This window comes from Haemaphysalis longicornis, unplaced genomic scaffold (genome assembly GCF_048455015.1).
Source record: "Haemaphysalis longicornis isolate Haplotype H1 unplaced genomic scaffold, Haemaphysalis longicornis Haplotype H1 scaffold_169, whole genome shotgun sequence".
Lineage (NCBI taxonomy): Eukaryota > Metazoa > Arthropoda > Arachnida > Ixodida > Ixodidae > Haemaphysalis > Haemaphysalis longicornis.
The window spans coordinates 281,450-301,507 of NW_027526275.1; the positions used below are offsets into that span (position 1 = coordinate 281,450).

Consider the following 20,058-nt stretch of genomic DNA (forward strand, 5'->3'; position numbering starts at 1 on the left):
GCCACAATTAGTTGACATGCTCAGAAAGGGCAAGTCGAAGCAATTGCCTTTTTCATTGGTGCTGCTCCTTGGGACACCAGCAATGTGGCCAGAAAACTGCAGGAATTCTTGAAACTTTTCTGCAGGCATGAACTTGACATACCTTTCGGGACCAAGCACTGTTTATTTATGGCATGAGCACTAGATGGGGCATTCCTAAACAAGCTGCGATTCCAAAGTTTATCAACCCTTCTGAGGGACCAACTGCTGAGCCAGCAAGAGGACAGTTTGTCTGCTTTAATAGGCAGTAGCCAGGTCCATCAGGCCAGTGCAGAGCTAGTTGCCTGGCACTAACAAAGATGCTAACTCCTCTCAATTTTGTTGTTTTCTCTTCCGCTTCACTGCTGGCACAATGCCACCATGTTTTTCTCTGGAAGGGCTCTAATTCTTCACCCTCCCTCCCTTATGCAGGCTCACCCTGTTCTGTGGGCGATCGCAAGCAGCAGCACAAGCCCCCACCAAGTCAACTGCTCTGGTGCCAACAGTGCAGCTACATGACGCCATACTCGTGCAACATGAAGGACCACACACGCACGCACACGGGCGAGCGCCCCCACCAGTGCAGCCACTGTGGCAAGGCCTTCGCCGTGAAGAGCACACTGGTAAAACACCTGCGCATCCACACAGGCGAGCGTCCGTACTGCTGCCACCTGTGCCCCATGACCTTCGCCCAGAAAGCCAACCTGGCTAGTCATTTGCACACCCATACAGGGAAGAGGCTCTTCCACTGCTGCTTCTGCCCCAAAGCCTTTGCACGCCGCAACCAACAAAAAACGCATGAGGGGAAGGCGCACAGCCACCACCAGTAGTGGAGTGGAGGTGCCCAGCCATGTGTGTGCCAGCACTAACGAGATTGGAGGGCAGCAAGCCCCTTTTTGCAATCATTACGAAGCAGTGTAATGCAGCATCCCAAGAGGTGCTGGGCTCGGAATGAGAGCTTGTTTCCTCCTACGATGACACCTTGCTGCGAGCAAAAATTTTCTCCATCGCGTCGTGGTGTCACCAGCTAGGTTATAATTGCTCCACACTACTGCAGAAAGTGTTATTGTGAGTGGGACCTGTGGCAGACAGTGCCATTCCATGTTGGTAAGAAGCGACCACCTATGATGCCTATTTCAACTTGCGCTCCACCTTTGAGATGGGTACAAGCAACAAGACACACTTCTTTTGAAAATAAGCAGTGATACGAATGAACATGCCGTGTATGTGCCTGTCGGGGCGACTTCTCCTAGTAAACAGCAACAGATGTCCACTGCTTGTCCTGTGGGCTTCTCGTGAAGATCATTTCAAGGGGCAGCTAGAAACAGTGAGAAAGTAAAGAAGTGCAGAGTCTTAAACTCGTGGCGAACTAGGCGAACACAGGCAAGCGCCCTTTCCAATGCAGCCACTGTGGCTAGGCCTTCCTGCAGAAGGGCCACCTGGTCGACTACCTGCGCATCTACACTGGCGAGCAACAGTACTGCTGCCACCCGTGCCCCATGGCATTTGCCAAGACCACACTGGACAGGCATGTGCACAGGCACAATTGCGAGAGGCTCTTCCACTGCCACTTCTGCTTCAAAGCCTTCACACGCCGCATACCACAAAAGACGCATGAGAAGGCACACAACCACAGCCAGCACTGTTGCTGGAGAAAAAGGGCCGAGACGTGCACGGGTGCCCACACTAGCACCAATGTCAGAGAGGAGAAAGCCATTTTGCGGATCGTTGCGAAGCAGTGTGTGCAGCATGCCAATAGGTGGGGGTCTCGGAAAGAGCCTCTTTTGCCCCATGACAACACCTGGTTCCAAGCGAAAATTTTTTCCTCCGCCGTCACATCGTCGCCTTACTAGCCAGCCGGGTGGCAATTTCGCCATACTAAAAGAAGTGTAATTGGGGTTGGGGGGTATGTGGCAGATAATGCATGATGTGTTGGTATCAACGACCATCGTAGAGTGCCTCATTGAGTACACACTGCAGCTTTGCGGACCAACCTGAGGAAAAAGATGCACCACCCTTGGAAACTGCCAATCACAATGTGTCGCCATTGAGACGTATTCAAATGCACAGGCTACATGTATCTTTCTCATTTAATTTCTCACTGAGATGGTGCTTTCTTTTAATAAACAGCTGATTTTCAGTACTTGTTGCATCTGTTCCATGTACAAGTAATGATATTGTATAGGTGCACCTATGAACACTGGGAGAGTGAGGAAACTTGAGTCTGGTGCCAGCTCATTCAATTTTGTTTCCAACATGTGGCAAATGCTTAAAGGGACACTGAAGTGATATGTAAACATTGCGGGATTACTAGCGCAAATTATAGTCCGGAGTCCCCAGGCCATGTTTCGACCACTCTAGGCGCGTTTACGCGATTTTATTTAGTAGAAAAACTAATTCGAAAACGCCGTCCTCCTCTCTTTACGCTCGCCCACTTTCTGTGGCGTTTTCGTGTGACGTCAGGAGGGGATGAGCTGGCAATTGGCTGCGCCACGGCTGCGCTACTGCACGGCTCCCCGGCCGACAGAGTCAGTCGGCCCAGCGTTTCGTCCGCCGGCCGCCGGCGGGTCGTCGCAATCAAGGAGGTTAAAAAAAATTGCTTGGTCGCAATTCGTTCGCTTAGTTGAAACGAAGCCAGGACACGTTTGTGAATGGAAGAATGTGCCTTTCTTTACTTGGTTTGTTTGTACACTGTATCTAGCTCCAAGTCAAGGTCGCTTCACACAAGCGCTGCACATGCGACGCTTCGCTGACTGGTACGCCAGTAGGAAAATATAAGGCCTCTTGAAGGCGGGAGAAGAGTCAGCGAAGTCAATATAGGTACTAAGCAAATAAAATCAACTGATATTTTTACCGTACAGCGTAAAACTAGGGCGCGGGAAGCACTTTTTTTGCGCTGGGCGAACAAGCACAGCGGTCAGCAGCACGACTACGCATCTGCGAACGCTTTTCCGTCTACGAAATGCAATTGCTAGACGTGAGCTACTGTGGAAACTCGGGCGACGCTTACTGCACGATCGCAGTACAACAAATAGTCACCTAAGCGGCTTGAAATGCCAAAACTAAATAAAAGTGTAAACCGGTTGTACAATATATACCCTATATTAGCAACGTATTGGCGTCCCGCTCCGTGGCCTAGCAGTCTGGGGCGCTGGGATTTCACTCCAAATGTTTTGCGAGTCACGAGTTCGAATCCCCGCGGGTACGTGCTTTTTTTTTTTTTGTAAGTTAACTTTTTTGTTTTCCGCCGATGTTTTCTATATTGAGTTCACCTTTTTTGGGGCCGCAACGTTCATGGCTACACGAACTAGTTCACAAAACGCGCGCAGGCTGGCACTGGCGCGCTAGCGAGTTCTCGTTGGCGTGCTGTTGCCATAAGCACCGACTGCTTGCAGGCAGTGGGCACAGGCCAGAATCAACAGACCCTTGGCCTGGTGCGAGCACGCTTTTTACGATACAGGCATGAGTGCGGCAAGCTCCAAATATGGGGGAAAAGCGCATGGCATTTGAGCGTCTGCGGGGACGCGGAGGGCGTTCATGCACTGCGTAGGCCTCGGGTAGTGAATGCTACGATTCCAAGCCGTCCTGGGGGGCTTATCTTACGCATTTTACAGCCAACAGCATGGCAGAAGCGCGGTACGATGATTACTGAGATATTGAGAATGCCCATCCAACAAAGCCATTGGTTATGTTTTACAGAACCGAAACCGAAACTTGTGTGATTGCTAACCTTGGGCATCGTCCAATCACGGCGCCCCTCCTCTCAACGTCACAGCCTTAGTTGGTGCGGCCGCCGCAAACCGCGCATGGTAGTTTTTCTTCTTTCGCGCTTTGTAAAATAATTACCGATTTGTCAACCGGATAAACGATGAAAAGTGTGCTAATTTGAGCCAGTCTACGCAGTGCAAGCAAAAACGGGAGCTTGACAAATTCACTTCAGTGTCCCTTTAAAGGAGGAAGCACGAACTGTAATGAAATAGTGAAACGAGGGGGGGGGGGGCATTATCTTTTTTTGTACCAGCTGATACCTGAAACTGGTATTATGTATAGGGATAGTCATGTTTCTCCCTTGTTTTTGGTATGATGAGGTTTATTTTATGTATCTGATAAATGGCAAAAATACACTTGAATGGCGTGTGGGTCGGCATCAGTGTACGTCTGCGTATTCTTTCATTGCTTGAATGTTTCTATTTGAACTTAACATTCTTTGTGCGAAGAATTAGCCAACAGCCTTGTGCCCACCTTTTTTACTCTTCAAGGATGAAAGACTGGAGGGATCTCTGAAATGGGGATAGGAACAAGCTTATGTTTACAGCAGCAATGACAATGTGTTTGGGGGGAAGCTTCTGGGAAGCTACCAGGATTTTATGCCTAAAAAAAGCAAAGGAGGTAAAGTGTCTCATGCTGGCTGCCCCCCTGACACGGTGTCATCGTTGCTGTAAACAGATTATCCTTTCCGATACTCGTTTAAGGTATCTTTAAGGTTTTTCATTTCTACTCATGTTATGCACAGAGCTCTGCATCACTAACACAGTGGCTTAAATGTAGTGAACTTCAAATGGCTTTCTTCTCCAAAAAACATCTGATGTGCTACAGTGCATCGGACTGACATGTACAGCTCCTAAGGGAGCGCTGTTTATAAAGTCAAGCTGTGGGTCAGTAGAGCTCCATATACCGTTTTAACAATTGGGTTTTTTTTTGTACTACACATAAGTTAACCCGTTGTGTTGGTCTATGGGAGTGCAAGCCGTTACATTTAGAACTTGTAAAGCCTTTATGTCTGACATGCATGGATGTGCGCATAAGTAAAGCCTTTATGTCTGGCATGCATGGATGTGCGCAGAACACCGGAAAAAGGGCGCATTAAAGTTTGCTCTGGAATGGGCTCCTTTTTTAAAATGGCACCGGACACCTGCATTCTTAGTGGAGTGTCCCATGAGGCTTATTGTGTGATGTTCCTGCAGCAATTCTATGTACTTTTCCAGGAACATTGGGCACTGTTAAAAATTGTCTCTTTTGCAAGCAAAGTATGCCTGCATGCTATTGCTTGAACATGTTTCGTGAAAGAAGGCATGTGCCCTGCTTGACCCTGCTTGTCACCTGAAATTGAATTCCTGTGTTTCTTTGAACATACATCAGCCCCCATAAGGCTCCTCCCCAGTATTCAAAGCCACACAAGGGTAAAAAATGCCATATGTCAGGTTGTATGGGCTGACAATTTCATGTGGATGCCCTTTAGTTGCAACTATGGGTCAACTTTTTTTGGTCATCATTGCAGATGACTTCTTTCGTGCTGGGGGGTATCTTTGAAAAGGCATGCAACCTGTCCCCAAATGAATACAGTTTCTTTTTAGGTTATATACTTCGGGTCATCAGTCAAACCGCAATGGGGCTCATAGTGCATAAACATTCCTTTGCTTGTTTTTGCCTTAATTTTTCCCGTGTTGCTGTTTTAGCATTTGTTGCGTATAACTAGGGTTGTTTGTTTCCCAGAAGGGGCTTTTGTATCAAGTATTAAAGGTGGAGTAGTGCTTCAAGACATGTTATCAATAAAGCACTGAGGCTTACAGGTAGTATAGGTTCTCCCGGATTCGAAAAATTTGGGAGTAGAAACGGACGTCTTGCGGACATCCAATATCCGCATTTTGTTACCCCCTGTACATCCCCTGTACATTTCGGTTTGGAAATGTCCGATTTTGAACATCCGCTGGATGTCAGAAAATCCGGCTGGTACGGCTGTCGGACGTTCGTAGGATGAGCAATTCCTTTGCATCAAACCATTCTACGGACGTCTGCAAAACGACCGCTGGCTTTCTGTGGATGTCTGACGGACGTCCAGATATCCACCACCGGATGTCCGATGAACGTCTGTGGTCCAATAGGTCGCGTAAGCTAGGCTTGATCTACAGCGAAGATGGAAGATTTCTTTCTATGTAAGCGCTGAGACACACCACCACGCATGGCATTAGGTTTGGAATTGTTTATTACATGTTTCGTCATTCCCAGGTGAAAATAGATGTTTTTTCTTGCTCACCTGTACTTGCTGTAAATTTCAGGGCTTTATTGATTACATGCCTTGAAGCACTACCCCAGCTTCAAGAATACTCGAGATAAAAGCCCCTTCTGTAGCTTGTTTTGAAAAAACCCTAACTACAAATGCTTGTACCACGCATTGAGTGGACGGACAACTCACACCATATTCATATTTTTCTTGGCAAGAGTGGGAGCAGGGATGTTTGCAGTAGCATAATACAGTGGAAAGTTGCGAGCTTATTATCGTAACCTCTTTTCAATACGGAACCATGTGTACACTGCGCGCTGTCATGTTAGGCATCCGGTTCACTGAGGTGGTAACTGCCTACTACAACTTATTCATATTTATGTTGATACAACAGCCAGCAGTGTATGCATAGTCCTTATTGAAAAGTCGTGAAGATAAGGTTTCACTGTTATACTGTATTATGCTCCTGTAAAATCATTTCACACTCTTGGCAAGACAAATATGAATAAGGTGTGGAGTTGTCTTTCCACAGAGTGCATGGTGCAAGCATTTATAATTACGGTTGTGCCAAAACAAGCTGCAGAAGGGGCTTTTGTATCAAGTATTCTTAAAGCTGGAGTAGTGCTTCAAGACATGTTATCAATAAAGCACTGAGGCTTACAGGTAGTATAAGTTCTCCCGTATTCGAAAAATTTGGGAGTAGAAACGGACATCTTGCGGACATCCAATATCCGCATTTTGTTATCCCCTGGACATCCCCTGTAAATTTCGGTTTGGGAATGTCCGATTTTGAACATCCACCGGATGTCAGAAAATCCGGCTGGGACGGCTGTCGGACGTTCGTAGGATGAGCAATTCCTTTGCATGAAACCATTCTACGGACGTCTGCAAAACGACCGCTGGCTTTCTGCGGATGTCTGATGGACGTCCAAATGTCCAACACCGGATGTCCGATGAACGTCTGTGGTTCAATGGGTCGCGTAAGCTAGGCTTGATCTACAGCGAAGATGGAAGATTTCTTTCTATGTAAGCGCTGAAGGACACACCACCACGCATGGCATTTGGTTTGGAATTGTTTATTACATGTTTCGTTGTTCCCAGGTGAAAATTGATGTTTTTTCTTGCTCGATTATTAAACCAGAAATTTAATTACTCTAGCTATAAATAGGCAGAATTTCTACCTAGAAATTCAGTTTCTAGTTCATTTCTAGCTGGATTGAGATTTACTTCCAGCTAGAATTTGTCAGTCCAGCTAAAAGGAAAAATATCTGCAAGCTGGAAATATTCGTCTCTAGCTAGACTAAGAATTTTTCTAGTTAGAAGCTGTCAACTCCAGCTGGTATCAATCATGATGCGGTGCAAGCAGTGTGGTGTAAAGTTACTTTGCCTGATAATTTGTCGTTCACCGTCGAAGCTTATTGACCACCAAACTAATATAGCGATACTGCAAGCATTGAGCGAAGTTATCGCGGAAGCTTCAGATCAAGTTATGTTGCTTGCCGGTGACTTCAATTTACCCGACCTCGACTGGAGTGATATATGTGCACAGTGAAAACGTGTGCCCACGCTAACATGAAAATGAAGAGCATTGTAGATACTTATGGGCTACTATAGTATGTTAACAAGCCAACCCGTAAAATCAGTATTTTAGACTTGTTGTTTTGCAGCTCGCCAAACTTTGTAAATTCGGTCACTGCATCCCGGGTATAAGTGATCATCAGGCCGTAGTCGCAACTATAAAAACAAAGATTCCTTGACAGAAGTGCCACGGGAATAGAAGAGTGTTTTTTTTTTTTTGATCGAGGTGATTACTCCAGTATATGTGAAAGACTTTATAGTTACTTACCTGTTTTCGAGTGCCTGGCGGATGATGTGGATGTGCATGAACTTTGGAGGCTTTTCAAAAATAAGTTTTTTGAACTCATAGACGAACATGTACCAAATGTAGATTCTTGCAAACTAAAAAAACGAAGAAAGCCTTGGGTGACATCTCGCCTTTTGCAGCTAATCAACAGAAGAAAGTGCCTATTTGCTAAATTCAAGCGAAGTTAACAGACTTGTCATTACGAAAAATTGTGCCAGATTACGCAAGAATATAAATAAGGTATAAAATAGGCGAGAGATATCTATTTTAAAAAGCTAAATGATAGATTGAGAGCCAACCCCAAACCTTTCTGGCAATATATAAAGGGTGCAGGTTTGACGGTCTGGGTATAAACGATATTGTATATAAAGCGCTAACCACATGGAGCGATTTTGCAAGAGACTTGAGGAGCGGCGCGACTAGCGACGAACTACTTTTCGCCACGGATCAAATTGCTCATCGAATCACTCGGTTCTGGGTCGCCAGAAACAGTTGCTCGCCTCCCGGAAGTGGCCTCAGCGACTAGCCAATAGAAGAGCCCCTAGTTAATCACGCAACCTCTGATTTTGGAAGAAAAGGGGGGGGGGGAGAGGAGATTTGGCGCGCGTGCTAGGTCTGCGCAGACGGCGTTTGCGATGGAGCGGCAAAGAAAGCTTTGCATGGCAAAGCTTGTGTACATGCTGAAGCAGAAGCAAAAAGGCTCCCGCACACACTGGGTGAGACCTGTTTGGAAAAAACGACATCAAGAAAGCGAATTCTTCACGGCGTTCATGTTGGAGCTGAGAGACGAGGCGCAGAAGGAAAAGCGCTCGCTATGCATACCCAAACCAGTTTTCGAGATACAATGAAGTGCAAAAAGCAAGGTAGAAAGGCGTAATATTATTAGCCATGTTTTTATGGCAAATGAACAAAAAAAATGTTTGTAAACAACCAGCGTACCTAGCGCGTGAATATGCGCAGTGCGGCAACATTGAAATCGTCGTCCTCAGTCGCTCGAGCCGTCGCTGTCATGTGGTTGCCTCGGCGAGCGACTTAGGATCTCGCTGTATCTGCACATAATTTACGAAAAATCTTTGTTCACAGGCGTACCTGATGACTGGAAAATTGCTTATGTCGTTCCAGTCCATAGGGGGGAGCGAAAAAGGATGTTGAAAATTAGACCAATTTCTTTAACCTCAATAGTGTGCAAAGTAATGGAACATATTCTCTATTCCGGAATAATGAAACACTTGATGGAAAACCACATCCTAACAAACTACCAACACGGGTTCGCAAGGGGTTCTCATGCACCACGCAACTTGTTGAATTTTACCATTATCTGGCATCTGACCATGATTCAGGTGGACAAACCGACTGTATTTTCTTAGATTTTCGTAAAGCATTCAATACGGTAACGCATTCGTTTCTTTGTAACAAACTTAAATTACTAAACACAGATCCCGTTGTGCTGTGCTTAACTGGATAGAAAATTATTTGTGTCAACGTCGGGAGTCCCGCAGGGCTCTGTATTGGGACCACTTTTGTTTTTAGTTTATATTAATGATATTTCAGTAGGTACGCATTCAAGTGTCAGACTGTTTGCAGACAATTGCATCGTGTACAGACAAATCAGAAGTGAGAGTGACTCTACCCAACTGTAAATTGACTTGGAACATGTTCAGGAATTGGTGCTCTACGTGGAAAGTGAATTTAAATAATAGAAAGCGGGTTCACGTTTTCTTTACAAGGAAACGGAAGCCAATTGAGACTGGGTACCTTTTAAACAATGATCCTGTAAAAAAGCTGCTACTTATAAATATCTGTGTGTTGTGTTTTCATCCGATTGCTCATGGAATGCACATGAAGCGACGTAGTGAGGAAAGCTGGAAGGGCGCTGAATTTCATGCAACGCAACTTAAAAACGTCAGAGCAAACCTAAAGAAGAGGGCTTACTTGACATGTGTAAGACCTAGATTATGCCTGTGCCATGTGGGATCCCTCCCAAGTAACACTGTCTGATGGACTAGAGAAAATTCAAAACCGAGCGGCTAGGTTCGTCTTGGGACGGTGCAAGAGGGGAGATAGTTGCACTGAGATGAAAAATGAACTTGGGTGGGAGCGGCTTTCCTTGCGACGACAAAAATTGCGGTTAAAGTTCTTTTTTCAGATAGTATTTCACAATAAAACAGGAATTAACAAAGAAAAATACTTCGAAGAACCTCATTACCGTTCACATAGAACTGACCATGTTTTTAAAATAAGGGAATGGCGTACCAGGACGGACCTACTCGCTAAGTCATTTTTTGTAAAAACCATTAAAGAGTGGAACAGGTTGTATGAAGCGCAAGTGTGCTGTAAAAATGAAGATTTGTTTATGTCCATGCTGAACCCCCCTGCTGTAGCACCTTCTGGCAATGCGGGATAATCTCTGAATAAAGAAATAAAGAAGAGCAAAGCACGGCTCATATTCATTACATGTGACAAATAAGACCTGTTGTGTTGAATATATATGTGTGGGGTACGTATGCACAGTGCATGCAAATGTATCGCAACAGTAATTTTAAACCAGATCTTCAACAGTCAAGGGCATGTGGATTTTCTCATTTAGTGACACTGACCACACCCAAAAAGTTCCTACTCGTTGAGCAACTTACCAGAATTACCTTTCCCTTACACAACACGCGTGTAACAGAATATTTTCATGGAATAAAAAGGAAAAGCAATATAAAGCTTATGTATCCTTTGTAAATGACACTGTCGTGCTTGCATCGTGCAGTCGGGTCCTCGATCCAGGGCCGTAGCCAGAGGGGGGGGGGGGGGGGGGGGGGGGGAGGTTGGGGGTTTGAACCTCTCCCGAAATCTTTTCCAGGAAGCACGTAAGCAAATACTTGCTGTTCCTTTCAGTATCCCCCCCTCCCCCCCCCCCCCCCCCGAAAAAAATTTCTGGCACTGCCTCGATCTCTATGGGATAAGTTGGACAGCCAAGGACATCGATAGTATCATGCGACCATTGTGATGATAGCTACAGGTGGCTGATTGATAGATTACCCTACTGATTAATCGATTAAGCTGTTAATGTTAGATTATCTTACGCTGTTGCCTTACAACATAACAGCCAGTTCGTATATATGCCATAATTAAAACCGCACGTTTGAAGTGGAAACGACATAATATAAGGTGCCTGGTTCGCTTCCTTGAGAAACAGCGACACTAAGCACGTGTTCTAGCCACCGCATGCCAGCCGCATCTACTACGCGAAGGTCTGTTTAGCGTGCAAACTGGACAACCACACACAATATATTTACTTAAAATTCAAGAAAGACTCTTCCGTGTGGAATGCACCATAGCAAACAAGCAAAAAAAAAGGAATTCGAGCGCGAAGAGTAGTTTCTGGCACCAACTGATTAACCCATCAATTAATTGGTTAAGTCCTGTTTAATAATCGGATAGATTTTTTAATCGATGACCAGCCCCTAGAAAGCTCATGCTAGCGCCACTTAGCCTAGCCAAAGCCAGCGCATACCGAACTTTGACACGAATCGTCAGATAAGCTGTTCGTTGCGAGGCTGCGCTGAATGCGCCAAATGCCGTACGCCCTTTACGTTCGCATTTATTTATCGCGATCGTATATGCAGTGACAATGCTTCTCGCTGCCGACGGCGCGTTTCGATGTGCGGCGCGCTACACCACCGCGCCCACCTGCTTAATTTTGGCGCCGCGGCGTTCTGGAAAGAGACGACGCGCCTCTGTTGCTGTAGCGACGGGGCGCATGCGCAGAGAGCAGTGGAAGCAGACAGACAGACAGATAACTTAATTGAGGTCCAGAAATCTAGAGTCCAGAGGCAGAGGCGTTGAGAGATAAGTGCAAAATACCGCTCCGCGCACACTTCACGCTTTGGCAGAACCGTCACCGTGCTCTAAACTTCAAATACTCTACTTGTTATTTTGGGCCTTCTGCTTTGCAATGTCGTGTTGTCAGGTGTTGTCGATATCAAGAATTTTATACCACTCGTCTATGTTAGGTATGCCCGTATCGAGATGGCATCAATGATGGCGGCGAACAGCCCTTTGTTTACAGTGCCGTAAGGAGGATATATATGACAGTGCCAATGCCGCTGCTTTGACTGTGTCTGTGTTTGACAACTAACTTCAGGGACTCGATTGGGACGGGCGTCGTTTCGAAGCGAGACAGTGTTGGCGTGCAAATGCATTTACATATTGTTGCATCTATTCTTGGATTTGGGCGTCGCTTGAAGCGGTGGAAAACTAGAAAACAAACGGCGCGCTTGCCACAACCGAAGAGCAGATGCATTTGCTTGCAAACACCGTGTCGCTTCGAAACGATGACCGTCGCGTTAGAGAATTGAGCCCCAGCTTTCCTTTTTTTCAGGAGTGACGTTCGCTGGCCGGAAATTGACGGATATCATGGGTCGTGTATACTTGCGCAGCCTAGCACCTGCGGGGCGTGCTGTTTGAGGGGATTATGGCCTGTAAGTGCCGGCCAACTGCTGCAGCGCTGGTTTCAATCGAGGTTTCACTGACTTCGTGTGTACAAGAGGACAATAGACATAGTTCTGGAAGCGTACGAGGTTAGTCGTTTTCGTTCCTGGCGGAGTATGTGCCGGCGTTCGGCTCATTCGGCAACGCACAAGTACACGCCCAGTTTGCTAATGTTTGCTCAAGGCGTGAGTAACCTCGGAAAATTTATTAGCGCACGTTCAGTGTCCTTCATTCCGCATATTGGTGGTTGCGCTGGAAAACGGCTGACATGCGTTCATAAACGCCGTGCCTCGCTTGCGCTGTCTTTGTTGCTCGGATTTTCCGAGTCGTTTCGGCGCGGTTCATTTTAATGCCTGGGTTGCGAAATACGCACTACGCCCGGCAGCGCAAACGAAGCTGTCGACACCGAGGTGCTCGTGATTACGAGAAAAACAGAAGTAATGATCTCTCTCTCCTGAGTGGTTTCCTAGCTAGCAAATCGAAAGAGCTACTGTGCTTCCCGAAGCAGTGTGCTCCTTCTAGTTGCGATAACACTTGACTGTCAAGCTCCAAGAGACTAAACACACGACGCCAATTCCGTGTCCATCTGCTTGTTGCAATGGCGAATTGTCAAGCCGTCGTGAAAGCACCCCTGGTCCGCACAGTGCCTTGTAGAATAATCTTTGTAACTATGCTAAAGTGGAGTGTGAGTGCTTAGTTTGTTGTGCTTTTTATTTGCAGGCATTAGTCTCGCCAGTGAACCCCTGAGCTGCTGGGACGAAAAGATCGTGTTGAAAAAGCCCACCATCTGCATTCTGGCCTGCCTCAATCTTCGAGCCATTACGCATGACCGAGCAGTCTACTCATCTCCTCTCCACTGTCTCATCTGGTCCTACCAAGTGTCTGAGCCTAGCTGTGCCATCTGCTGAGGAATGTGCCAGCTGTTCACCCAGACAGAAGGCCACTCTTAAATATTTGTTGTTGTGTAACAAGTGAAGATTTTAGCAACATTTAATACTACCTAGGGGTGCTGCCCGTGTCAGTGCTGCTAACTTCATGAGTGCTTGAGCTGCTCTCTCATTTGTTACAAACTGCTCTATTGTTTCTCATTGTTGGTCATCCTTGTTCAGTGTCCTTCATTTTGCCAGCTGATGCTGCTGTGGTTGTCGTCTCACAGATGTCTGATGTGCTCAAATATTGCTATTTGGACGTGTTTCAATGATGTACTTGGGTCGTGTATGAAGAATGCCATGGGTCAATGATAAATTTTTACTCGATAGGCTCAGTTGCTCAGCCTAGTGGAAATGGTAGAGCAGCCATAGCTGTCTCAGTTAACCACACACTTGCTTTTAAATCCTTCAGACGTTTTTTGTTGTGTGTGCGTGTGTTTTTTGGCGGGATGCTTGTATGTGAAAATCGGGTGTAAAGGTACAGCCACAGTGAGATAGCAGAGGCCATTTGAATTCAGTATCCGTTCGGGGGGGGGGGGGGGGATGCATTTTGAGACACCAGTGGTGTGTAGCCAGAAAGCCCGCTGAATTTTTAGAATTTTTGGGCAGGCACGAACTTTGCAGCTCTCAGCACATTTCCTGACTTTTGAGAGCAAAACTTCTTTAATGCTATGCGGAAGGAAAATCTGGCAGTCCTGTGTACACAGAAAACTCCTCCATCAAAACTCCATAAGCATGCGTGAAAAAAACACGTTGAAAAGGAATTAGAAGTGGAGGAAGTTTGGCCGGGCTTATCTCTCTCTCTCGGAAGAGTGGACGCGCAACGAGCTACTGAGTCAAGTACTGATCATATGTACTTGTGACGAGCAGACAGCTTGCAATCGGCGACATTGTGGTCAGGAACACGAAGGAAAGAAAATGCCACAACCATGCAACGTATAATGAAAAAGACTTTCATGAACCATAAGGAGTGTTACCGGCCACACGTCACACCTTGGCTGATTAACCAGCTGGACATAGTGCATGGGTGCATTTTTTCTGGTGGGAGAGCACTACACTTGTCATTCTTGAACAAACCATGATTCTTAAATTTTCAAAGCCTCCCAAGCAGAAGACAGGTGAGCCAGAAAGGAAGAGGAGGGCTCGACTGCGTTGCTGGGCTACACCCAGGCATGTTAGGCTTGCGCAGAGCGGCTTTCCTGGCACTGCAGAGATGGCTCCCTCCTCTTTCCCGCTGGTTGTTTCCCCCTCCGCCTTGCCGTTGACGCACTGCCACAGTGTTTTCCACTGGAAGGTCTCTCAGTGGTTCCCTCTCCTTCCCTGTTGCAGGCTCCCCCTCTTCCTCCTCCGCGGGCGACTGCAGGATGCAGCGTTGTTCCCCACCGGGTCATCGGCTGCTCCGCTGCCAACAGTGCAGCTACATGACACTTTGCCAGAGCGAGCTGAAGAGGCACCAGCAGATACATACAGGCGAGCGACCGCACCAGTGCAGCCACTGTGGTAAGACCTTCATGCGGAAGTACAACCTGGACGTCCACCTGCGCATACATACAGGCGAGCAACCGCACCAGTGCAGCCACTGTGATAAGGCCTTCATGCGGAAGGACAAACTGGACGTCCACCTGCACACCCACACTGGTGAGCGCCCCCACCAGTGCAACCAGTGTAGTAAGGCATTCATGCGGAAGGACACCCTGGACGCCCACCTGCGCACCCACACGGGCGAGCGCCCCTACGAGTGCCACCTGTGCCCCAAGGCATTCGCCCACAAGAACACACTGCTGCACCACGGGCGTACCCACACGGGGGAGAAGCCCTTCCACTGCCGCTTCTGTCCCATGGCCTTCACCCACTACATCCAGAGGAAAGTCCACGAGCAGAAGGAGCACAGCCACCACCAGTAGGGCAGCACGAGAAGGGCCCGATAAGTGTGTGTGCGAACGCTCGCATTAATAACGTCGCAGAGGAGCAGGCTTGTCTTTGCGGAACGTCAGAGAGCTGTTTCGCAGCACAAGAGGAGGTGCGGGACTCGTAGAGAGAGAGCTCATTTTGTCCTGCAAGACCTGGCTCCGAGCGAAGATTTTGTCATATTGTGACCTCGCTAGCCAGGTCACCATTGCTCCACTCTAGCGCGGGAAGTGTGATTATGGGTGGGAATTGTGGCAGTCGGCGGCGCCCTGTGTTGGTCACAACCTTCTTGCACCCAGTGGTGGAACGGCTGCGCCGATTGCGCCACACTGCGCCAAGAGGGTCATTCTGGTCCATTCTGCTCCAAAAGCGTATTAATTTGAATAATTGCTCCACGTCCGCTCCAAAACAGTCCCGGGGTAGTGGCGGTTTTTACCAGGCACGAAAAGGAAAGTGAATTTCTTACTACCATTTTCCATGAGGTAACACCTGAGTGTTTCCGTTTTTCTTTTTCCTGTTTGGCCGTGATGTCTGCACATATAACGTATTTGACCGCAGATTTGACTGACCGACTGTAACGGTCATGTAGGGGTGCTGACACCTTTGCGGAGGAGAAATTGGGAGATAAAATGCGTGCACTAGAAGGCTGCGTGCATTGCCGCCCCGGCTTCTCTTTGTGGCCACAGTGATGGTATTTTGAATAGTGCGGCTCCCGTTTAACTCTTTCGCGACTGCGCCATAGGCCATCATTCACAGGTGAACAATGATTTTCGAACCTCCCGCAAAAACTATAAATGGCGCTATTTGGACAACTGACGCCTTTTTGCAAGTTCATTGGAAGCCCCTTTTTCAGTTTCGTTGCCGTTTGTTGACATTTCGCGTGGAAGGTGGCGTCGCGAGGGAAATTTGAACCCAAGGTAACGGCGAGTTGGGCGGAAATGGCGTTGTTTTACTGCTTACTCTGCAAAGGCAGACAGCGGTTTCAGGGACTTCGGTCACTGCTGCTGCTGATTTTTTTTTACCCCAGCAGTAGATAACGTCTGCAACTGTGTGGATTCTTCAGATTTTAGTTCTGATGGCAACTCTCCCATTCAACAGCCTAGGACTTCAGCAGGTGCTGCCAGGAAAGGGTCATTTTTGACTTCGCACTGTATTTTTAAACAAAACGTGCCTAATAGCTGATGACTGTGGTATTACTTTCATGTGTAGGGTCTCGACAACAAGCGCTGGGGATATTTTGCCAAATGCACCGTGCCGTATCGCGCTATCACCTTCCGATAGCCTGGCGCTCGTGTAAAATAAGCGCTGCAGAGCGACGCGCGCTGCTTCTCAAGAGCGCTAATTTTTGTTGTTGTTGTTTTTACCGCTGCAGTGTTAAGGATGTGAGAACACAAACAAGCATGCTTGCATGCTTAATTTAGAGAGACCAACTGACTCTCAAGTGGCTTTGCGCAGCAGCACCACCGTCGGTGCCATGAGGTTGGTTGGCCAGCAAAAATCCAGAACTTGGTGTACAGTGTTGATGTATAGATTTAATCATAGCTTAGGAACGTAGAAACATTTCCTATATTTTATAATTTCTAAAATATTTTAGGCTCAGTAAAATTGCCTGTGTTTTGTGTATACTTTTTTGGATATTTTATTTTCGTATAATAAATGATGTTTCATTGACCAATAAACTGTCAATAATTACATTTTTTATGAATCTGCTGGTATGTGTTTGAAAGAGAAATTTATAAGCTAGAATTTCATGCATAGCAATGCTAAATGTGTCCTGTAGCTCAAGAGTAAAAAAAACATTTTCAGGAAGCACTCAAAATCGGCCATCTTTTCGCGGTCATAAAAGATTTAAGATGCTTCGAATGGATGCGTCCAAGTATAGCAACAAAGCGCCATTGTTTCAGAGTTGCGTGCCTCGGGCCAAGCGGGTTTCGCTTGCTGTGCGTAAGCCCATGCGGCTATTTTTGTGGACACCTTGGTACCTACTGGCCTCCCTGACCGTGGGAACCTTGCCTCTCTGACACGTACACCTTCTCATTACGTTTGGAAGAGGAGGAAAACGTTTGGAATTTGGTGAGGCGGCATTAGGCCCCACGATTGGGTTATTCCAGAGGTACAGCTAATGAATTGAATTTGCCGCGTGGCATACAATGGCAGCGAGAGATTATATTCCCACAAGATAGCCAGCAGCAGACTTGGCTAGAATTTTTCAAGACACTGAAAACCAGCGAGCCACACTTTGCGTCTATGGCGTAACTAAGGGTTGATCGCTAAGATTTGGCCACAATGCAGCAGCAATGCCCCCGAGTGGAGAGCTCATCAGAGCTGGGCAGGGCTCTGGGAAACGTCAGATGCAGCGACGTGAAGTCCAAGCATTGGAACGACCACGCGACAAGAAATCAAATCCAGGTGATTCCAGTGCTACAAGTAAGGCTGGCAAAGAGCAAGAATTGTAGGCCGAGATTGATTTAGCTAAGAGCAATGCTGATCTCATTTCAAGAGGCACGAGCAAAATGTGCCTCACTGATGTGCAGAGTGGCCAGAGGAAGCTTTCTGAAGCTTTGTCAAACCTGCATTCGTTATAGAAAAAGTCCTAAACCTGTCATGCTGATAATTGGATGTATATTTTGCTTGTACAATGTTTGTTTTCGAACTAGTGTTTTTGAGCTTGAAGAAAGCTTTTGGAAAAACTGTCGGGAACCGCAGGGTCGCAGCGCAGTGCAAGAGAAAGAGTACCAGCGTGGCAGGCTTTCAGAATCGAACTGCCCATGCCGTGCTGACACACCAAGCATTCACAGCTTGTTTCTTTATTCTCCTCGTCTTTCATAGCCGGCGCCAACCAAAGAGCGCTAGAAAACCATCTAAAAGCTACTTTTAGTACTTTTATCTTCTGGGAGGCTCTCTCTCTCTCTCTTTCATAGTTTTATTGTGTGTTGAGGAATTGCATGGCTCTGAGTAATACAGTAAAAGCTCGTTAACTTGAACTCGGTTAATTTGAACATACAGGTAATTCGAATTAATGTCCTTGGTCCCGGCTCGGTTAATTCGAACTTACCAAATTAAGCAAACTCGGTTTATTCGAACTTACAGTTACCTCGAATTGATGCCCTGGTTCCTGCATAGCCCTGTATAATTCAGTGGGGGAAAACTGCCGATAGTTCGAATGCATCAGTATCCGGAACGGTTTGTTCGAACTGGGATCCTCCTCGTTTCCATTGCTTCTCGCAGAATAAGTCAGTCCAGTGTGATTACATTGTGTTGCAAATCCAAAACAAACAAAATTTACTGGAGGTGAAAAACAATGAAACAAATAACAACAGCAGCGCACACACTAAGCTGCTGCAACAGCTTATTTCGCTTCTGCAGCGGGCGCTGCAGCGGGCGCCGCACCGGCAGTGCCGGTGCTCCGGTGCATGCCGTTGCCGGTTTTTTTTGTGCCACAGTTGCTGGTCTGGGCCTGCGGTCACGTGGCGTGCGCAACAAAAATATGTAGTAGCATACCTGCCAAGTTTCCCAAATTTTCCGGGAGACTCCCGTATTTGCACGGTTTTGTACGATTGTACGACTGAAACAAAAATCTCCCGAAAACGCACCCGTCTTTCTCCAAATCTTTTTCCCAGTCTGGCCACAATGCGCTGGAGGTATACCTGACAATCTAACCTGACACCAATTGGCATTGTTATCAGTGAAATGCTTAAAAATCGTAGTCAGCCATGTGCAGCCGGTGAACCTGTTCGTCCCATTGTTAGTTTACTGTTTATAGAAACGCAGCGCCGCCATCGCTTTCATTTACGCATGAGCACGGCAGTTCTGGACGGCTGTTTTGAAGATTTAGCAAGTCTCCAGTGGTGTAGGTTGTTTTTAGTTTAGACGTTTAGTTTGTTTAGTTTAGTTGTTAGTTTAGTTTAACTTTGTGAAACTTGTCAGTCTTGCTGATTTTTTCCCACTGATTTCAAATATGCCATTATTCTTAGTTGGTCGATTAGTTCGCAAGATAATTAGAGATAATTAGCCATTTATGGAGGAACATTAGACAAAACAGTGTTGGTCATAGAGCTGTAATCTTTATATTTTTCAATGCTGTGAGCCCTGATGAATGCAGTAATTGAAGCAATTTTTGTGCTGTATCGCTTGGAACTAATTTTAAAGCTCATTAAACTTCGGTGTTTGAAATGGGCTCTCAGAATGGTTCCTTGCCACTGGTGCCACCGAAGATTAATCAGCTGTAAAATTATTTCCAAACTATGCATTAAAAAACTTTTGTAAAAAACATTTAAGTCAGTTGTAAACATGGTCTGTTTGATTTTATAAGCTGGGCTTTACACATTTATGGTTGAGACATGCATTGTTAATAAGCTTAGCACAGTTGAAAGGATTGCTTTTCCTGCACGCTCCAGCCTTCCGAATTGCTGACATTGACCATGATGATACACTGCCTAGCCATCAGGGCTAAATCTAGTGGTTTGCAAGCATGCTTAACGCACACTGAGCGAACACAAAATTAAGAGAGGACACTTTATAACATAGTGAATGCGAATGCATTAAAGTGTCTTTGCCAAACATGTCCCCTCATTATCATTTCCCCCTAGCACCTTTCTCTTCCCCCCTATGCGCACTTCTTGCCACTACCTCTTGGGACAACATTGTTTGATTGCAGGTATCACTAGATGCATGATGGCTCTGCTGTTGAACACTGAACAAGTGGCCATTTTGCAGGAACGCACATTTTGACTCACTTGGTTGCTAGCTGTATAATTTTCATGCCCGAGCTACAAATGTAGGCCTCAGTACATATCTCTAACATGCACTTCCAAGTCAAAAGCCAGTGCGCATTCACGGGGTGCACCTTTCCTTACCTG

The 20,058-nt window shown here is 46.5% G+C and overlaps 1 protein-coding gene across 1 annotated transcript in view; it reads left to right on the forward strand.

Moving 5' to 3' along the window:
- The first annotated feature begins 352 nt into the window (after window positions 1–352).
- Window positions 353–20,058, forward strand: part of LOC144166320 (uncharacterized) — a 71,460-nt gene continuing 51,754 nt past the window's right edge. The window contains exons 1-3 of the mRNA XM_077695846.1: window positions 353–827; window positions 1,437–1,695; window positions 14,621–15,193. Coding sequence (XP_077551972.1) covers window positions 534–827; window positions 1,437–1,695; window positions 14,621–15,193 — 1,126 coding nt within the window. The 5' untranslated portion in view covers window positions 353–533. The remainder of the gene's footprint in view (window positions 828–1,436; window positions 1,696–14,620; window positions 15,194–20,058) is intronic.